The 7,500-nt window shown below is 35.0% G+C and overlaps 1 protein-coding gene across 1 annotated transcript in view; it reads right to left on the reverse strand.

Moving 5' to 3' along the window:
- LOC122265405 (Golgi resident protein GCP60) overlaps positions 1 to 7,500 on the reverse strand; it is a 13,391-nt gene that overhangs the window by 5,151 nt on the left and 740 nt on the right. The window contains exons 2-6 of the mRNA XM_043034731.2: positions 2,689 to 2,830; positions 2,223 to 2,363; positions 1,402 to 1,506; positions 240 to 327; positions 1 to 93 (exon numbers count right to left, since the gene is read on the reverse strand). The exon at positions 1 to 93 is cut by the window's left edge and continues 36 nt beyond it. Of these exons, the coding sequence (XP_042890665.2) occupies positions 1 to 93; positions 240 to 327; positions 1,402 to 1,506; positions 2,223 to 2,363; positions 2,689 to 2,830 (569 nt within the window). The remainder of the gene's footprint in view (positions 94 to 239; positions 328 to 1,401; positions 1,507 to 2,222; positions 2,364 to 2,688; positions 2,831 to 7,500) is intronic.

The raw sequence follows: 7,500 nt of genomic DNA on the forward strand, positions 1-7,500 counted from the left end.
CTGTTGCTGTTGAAGGAGGAGTTGTTGCTGGTAAACTTGCTGCATGTACTGCTGATAGTGTTGATCCTGAAGCTGCCTTATCAACACTGCTTGCTACGAGTATTTAAAGAAAAACAGGACATTACACACCTACAGCATACTACAAAAAAATAAGCAGTGTTATCTTTTGCCTAGTGTCAAAAAATCAACTGAATACTCCAAGCCTTGTCAACAATTTGTGAACTATGTCTTTTACTCACCTGTTCTGGGTTGCCCGGAAACTGCTGCTCAGCATATGAGCGAAATTGCTCATAAGTCTGTTGGTTTAGAGCTTCTTGGATCTGTCGCCTAAAAATATAGGTTTTCAAATTACCAACTATGTACAGAGACCTTCAGCATGGGTTATGTCAAATTGCAAAAGTGGTGAGATTTAGTCATTTAATAGATAATCCTGCAGCAGATCAACCTGGTAAATATTCTGTCTTTAATTCTTTGTGTGTTACACTGATCAGCTACTAATATAGAAATGAAAATCTGACTTTGTTGGTAAATCATTTTAGTCGTTCACTTGTGATAATTTTCTGCCTGTATATGCCTTGTGCTGTACAATGTGTTCTATATAGATCTATGAAACACTTGGTGGAAATGGCTATCATTTAGGTACAAATGTGGAAAAGAAAAATAATTTAAACTGTGCTTTATCAATACTTTCTTTGAATGTGACCATTATCTTCTGCTCCCTCTAGTATTTGCCTTGTGTGCAGTGTATTAAATGAGCATGCTTTTGAAAGCAATAAAATACCACATTATCTGAAGACCCCTCCTTCTTCTTCTTACTTCTTTAAGGGCATTCACTTGGATAAATGCAGAATAGGACAAATAACAAACAGTAGTAAGAAAATAAATGACTATGATTTCATTCAACCCTACTTACTAAAGGAATAAAAGTAACATTACTTTATTTTAACAAATATTGTTGCCCTTTAACCATTTCATATGACTTGATGTTATCATCTATCTGATATGACTTAATTCTTTTATTCATCAAAAGAGAAGATTACAACAACAGCCATTTCAAATATTTCATGACCTTGGCTATTCAATAACAGATTGGAGAAAAAATACTATAAACTCACATATAATAACAGCCCTGACAATGGCAGCAACAAGGCAAGAGAACTTTGAACATAAAGGTAAGAGAACCATGAGTGCTTTTTCTAATGCACTATTTTGATATGTGATATCATCCATCCCATTCTGCTTCCATAATAAAACCTTGAAATATTTCCAAAACATTTCCTATATATTTGTTACAGAAATATACATCTAATCCACTATCACCCTAACAACACCAAACATTTTTTTCCTAAAATGACATTATGACACATAAAAACCCTTTTCTTTCTAAATACTTGGACCTACTTTGTCTCTTCCTGCTTCTTCCTCTCTTCTTCCTCCTTTCTCCTCTCTTCTTCCTCAAGCTTTCTCTTCTCTTCCTCTTCCTTCCTTCTTTCTTCTTCTTCTCTCCTGAAAAAAAGGCAAAAATATACGATATGGTACTGTCGCATTTCATGGGTTATAGTACTTCCTGCACTTCAAATAATGCCAGAGTAGTAAGATGCTTATGATCTTTACTCTTATCTACACTTATGATACTATCCATCTCTCTACCACACACTCAAAAAAAAAGTCACACTCTCACACTCTTACACTCTCACACTCTCACACTCTTACACTCTTATACTCTTACATTCTTACAATCTTACACTCTTATACTCTTACACTTTTATACTCTTACACTCTCACACTCTTACACTCTTACACTCTTACACTCTCACACTCTTACACTCTTATACTCTTACACTCTTACACTCTTACACTCTTACACTCTTACACTCTTACACTCTCACACTCTCACACTCTCACACTCTCACACTCTCACACTCTCACACTCTCACACTCTCACACTCTCACACTCTCACACTCTCACACTCTCACACTCTCACACTCCCACACTCTCACACTCCCACACTCTCACACTCCCACACTCTCACACTCCCACACTCTCACACTCTCACACTCCCACACTCCCACGTTCTCACACTCTCATTCTTTCATGCTTTAAACTCATTCTTATGCTCACATACTCTTCCTCTTATTATTTCAGGCTCACACTCTCATCCTCTCAGTCTATCCTATCTTTCATTGTTTCACTCATTGTTTTACTTTCTTCATCTACTTACGCTAATCTCTCCTTCTCCAATTTGTCGGCCCAGAGTGCTTCGACGTAGGGACGGAAGGTCGGAACAAGGTCGGTCAGATTGTTTACAAACTGCTCCATGGCAATCTCTCGGCTCATTGACCCAAGTGTCTGCCAAGCTAGCCTATAAGAGAAAAATCTTTATTGAACTTTTCTATATCATCCTCTTAATTTCTTAAATCTTCAGACTAGCATATCTTCCACTTCGGCAAGGTTTATACTCATTACTTGTCTATAATCATATTAGTATAATCTTATTTACAAGACAGAATTACTTATTATAATATAAACTCATGTTCACACCTGAATTATAAAATAGCTTACACAAGCCAAAATTAGATGTAAACACCTGAATACATAACTCAGTATTCAATAATCCAATAGCAAATATGAACATCTTTATGCTAATCAAAATCCCACGCAAAAATATATCCTCCTCGTTAACGTACCTTCTATCTTTTCCAACAACATCCAGCACACCGACAGGTGGAGATGAAACAGGATCATATGGGCCGTGCGTCACCTGCTGCGTGAGAGCAACTAAGGAGCACTTCTCAGCATACCCAAGATGTACAGCTTTTCCTTCCTTGTCTGTAATAAGACAAAATGTTGAATGTGAAAATCATTTTATTCTCAGCTAAATGTTACTATTAATTTTCTTATTCTCTTTGCATAATCATATTTGCTTACTTCTGCCTTCTCAAAAAAAAATATATATATATTGTGTATCCCAAAAAAATTAGTAAAGGCTGAATAACCATTTTAACAACATTAACTGTGAAAATTTATAACCATGGGACATAAATGAAGGATAGTACCATAAATATTCAATCCTAGCTTTTAACCCATTAATGACAGGTGACAAGATATCACGTCTAGTGGTTTTTTGGTCAGACACAGGGGACGAGATATTCAATCAAGGCCGGCGCACTGGATGATCAGGCATACAGCGCTCAGCCGCGGCTAGTGCAGCCGAGAATCCCGAGGCGTTAGGCTTATGCTTAATAATATCCCTGCATTTTGAACATTTAGAGCCAAAATAATCCCATCGTTAACAGGTTAACTTAAAAGGACCTTCATACATCTCTTCAAGCTAATCAATACTTATTTTTTTACATCAAAAATTAAAATGTCTTATAAAAGTAGCTCTACCTTGCTTTGAATTTAAACAGCATAAAAAGTCTTTAGATACCAAAAAAGAAGTGAAGCCTAGTTCTCCATGTTAACTTCTCAATAAGGTATTTCATTGCAAGACCAAGAATATCAAAGAAAGTTTGTTGATATTATTATGACAAATCACAAAAGAAGTATATATTAGTTAACTTATGAATGTAATGCTGCAAAATTCTAAAAATCCTTATACTGACCACTAAAAAAATATCTACTTCAAAATCAAAAAGCTAATACAGTGCCAACACAAATGATTGATCAAATAATTTATATTCCCCCCTACACAACAGACTGCAAAAACTGCATGATCACAGAGAATCAAATTAATAAAAAGGATTATTAAATAAATAAATATTTCACCATCATCGGGTATGTTTTGGCTATGATATTAAGCTTGTAACAATGATATATTTCAAATAATAATGCAATCTAAAACTGCATAAATGAGCAGTTCAGAACTCTGGTATTTTAGTCAATTTCTCTATGTATTATGCATATATCTACTGGCCACAAAGTCACTCATATCTTAAAATATAGCAATCTAAGGCATTATTATTTCTATTATCTTTGTGTACATATGACCTCTTTTACAAAACAATAGAGATGTAATATAGATGACATTTTTTATTGTGAGGAGGAGTTCTCAACTACCATAGCATATGCACTTACAGATAAGTAAGGAAATGGAAATCAATACCTATGTAGGATAAAAAAAAAAGGAGCATATATATAAACTGAAAGAATAATGCTCCACAGTTCCCTTTCTCTAGTGAAAAATCTTGGAAATCAAACAAGAAAGATATAAAGATACAGGAATGCCAGACTTTGGCAGAGAGTTTCAGAACTTGGACAAACAATTGAAACTGCAGTAATCATATAGTCACAGGCCTGAGTTTGAGATTTCGACATAATATCCATATACTGAGGCTGCCTGTATGACAAACAACCCATTATTCTAATAATAGCCAAGGAAATATATATGATAGCAGGAGGGTCAAGTGCAGATACAAAAGTTGCATTAATGATACAGTTATATGCCATGAAAATTATATTCCAAGTTTTCAGTTTCTGGTTAACAAAGTCACACTATCTAAGCCTCTAACATATGCACAATTGAGATTGGTAACATAATACATTCACTGCTGAGTCATAGTATCTAAATTTGATCTTATATACAAATGATCTGCATGACTTTGCAACATCCCATACTAATTCATGAATCAGTAGAATCATCATGATTTTATTATGACCCTCAATCTTTTTTTTCTATTCTTCCCCATGCAAGATGTATCATAAAAATCAGCAGAAATATTAGACCAAGAATAAAGTTGCCAATATAGTATCTACTTCTATGAAAAGTAATCTGATTACTAATTAATCACTGCCTACATAAGCATTCAATAGAGTCAGTTACAAAAATAAAAATTAGTACTGCCCATCACAACCATTCACCTTCATCACCTCCATCATGAGTTATCCCAAAATAAGGAATCAAATTGGTCTACATCAAAAAGCTTTCCAGTAAATATATATCAAATATATAATATCAATGCAACATCAAAATGGTTGCTATCGCTTGATTCTGAGCAAAAACAAGCTGTAAATCACTTAAGAGCACTGCATGACCATGATTCATATTTGCCCTTAGATTAGCAATGACTTGACTCATTGCACAGAAAATTTGCATGCATCATTGCGAGTTGTGCTGTCACTGTCCAATTGCTTCTATCTTTTTATCTAGATTTTCCAATGCTCCATGTCCATCCCAGGATTTCCAAATTCAATATTCTGCTTTACATCCTCCATAACTCTCAAAAACAGGTTGCTTTTACAAAATGAATCATTGAAAGGTCTTTGACTTTCTTTATACTCTTTATCTATACCATTATTGCCATCAACTTAAACAGGTAGTTTATACCTTGGGATCACACCCAGGGTATAATTATAATTAAGACCCATTTTTCAGTATTTAAATAAATAAGGGGAGCACAGAGGTAAACTGCTTGGAGTATAGGCTGATAACCCTGCATTGATGGTCCATCTTTGGCCCAGACCAAAGCTGTCAAAGGGTGGTTGACAATTTGAGGGTTTGGTGATAGTTATCGAGAGGTACTTAAATTGTCACATGTGTATATACTTATAGGAGTTCCATTTGTATAGACACTTTTTTTCTTAATTTAATTCACATGTTAACTAGCCACTAGGAGTGGCATTAGGCAGTTATAAGCCCCAGTGTAAAAAGGTTAAGTAGGGGAGACTCATTTGCTGTGCATCTATATGTGGAGCTATAGCCTTCCAAAGAAACCCTACTCTTTTTTCTTAACACTTTCATGAAAAATACATCAAGACAAATAGATGCGCCCCACACAAAGACTGAAATCATTGAACTAATCATTTGCAATGATAGCGAGCAAGTATTCTGACCATGCAGAGATTTAAGCTGCCTGCCAATATTGGGTTAAGGACCATTGGTTGAAACAGATCTTTTCAAATGAAATTACCTCTCATATTTAGAGCATTGAACTATATGTGAAACCACAGTGATCATTCAAGTACAATGACTCATAAAGGGGGTATTGACATAAGCTATTGGGTTATGTCAAAGCATTGATAGGCACAGATGTCACACTTACTCCAGTGGTGGATGTATTAGTAATATTTGTATGCATAATTATGGTAGTTCTTTATAATAGAAACACATTGCCAAAACTAACAAAATAGGTATCCATGGTTAGCATTTGATGTATACTGTCCAGATACAGTTGTTTTATTGTGTGAAAACTAACTCTTGTGTCAATTTGAGAGATTATGATATATGCTAGTGAAGCATTTGAGGTAGTTTTGAATAAAATAACAAGAACAATAAATTACACTAACATCACACAAATAGAGTCACATGCCAAAGCCACTTTGTCTGACAATCTGGGAAAGGCAAGCTACATAACTACATAAATTCTGGCAAGATATAGCTTGGACTGGTTACTTTTCAGTATACCATATGGGAGGTCCTCAAGCACTAAATAGCTAGACATATATATGGTGTAGGTTTGTAAACCTTTTTTTAACACCATGAGGTATGAGGTATGAAGTAACTGCCTGACATCATACCAGCAATATCATCAATATAATTGGAAGCCAACCACAGCAATCTGGACAGCAAACCTCAAATGCAGTTCAACAACACCAGATTCATTAGCATTGGCAACATATAGCTTTTAAACAGAATTACTAACATCGTATAGGACATTAAGAAATCAAGTAAAAAGTATCGTCTTAGTTTATGACAAAAAAAAATGTACAGAATTAATAACTAGATCAATATGTATGACATCTCCTGGGCAAATTAAAAATAATGAAGTTACTTGATATAGGAATATTCATAGTAATATAATGGCACAGCAGCTCATATGGTCTTCATCTTTCACTTATAATCAATCAACTGTTGTTCTTTTGTTTTACCTAAATAGCCATCTATAGGAATAAAGAATTCCTGGATGTTCAATTTGTCAATAGACAATATATTACTAATAAAAACTACCCTTAACAAGACAGTCATAAGCAAAGACAATTTTGTGTTGCTCATAGTGAAGTTTAACTATTCGAGACAGTTCAGCACTAGTTCTCACATCATTAAGACAAACTGTTTTTGGCTCCAGTACAGGATATACAATGGGGATCCACCTAGGAGGTTTATCGTCAAATACGAAACCAGTCCAAGCTCTATTCTACCAGACTGTACTTGGAGGATATTTGTTGGGCTTTTCACCACAGCCCCACTAGGGATACTGGCAACCGCAAGTACTATGCTTAAAGTACATAATGCCAGGGAGTAAATTATAAGAAAATGCCATCTTTTACACTTTTATCTTATGTTAGGCAGAATAAAAGAAGATTAGATCCTATGTAATCACATCAAATTACATGGGATGCTGTGGCCTATACACCTTAAACTCCAGCACTACTCAACAAATCTCTACCACTTACTCAGGTAAGATAAATCCTCCCTCGCAATCTATCATCAAACAAGGAACAAGCCCTAACTACGCAGAATGTAAATGCTAGAAGCTTGCTGACCTTTGCAAGATCAAGGA

Source organism: Penaeus japonicus, unplaced genomic scaffold (assembly GCF_977035675.1).
Source record: "Penaeus japonicus unplaced genomic scaffold, GWHDUDI00000001_assembly GWHDUDI00000032, whole genome shotgun sequence".
In the NCBI taxonomy this organism is placed as follows: domain Eukaryota; kingdom Metazoa; phylum Arthropoda; class Malacostraca; order Decapoda; family Penaeidae; genus Penaeus; species Penaeus japonicus.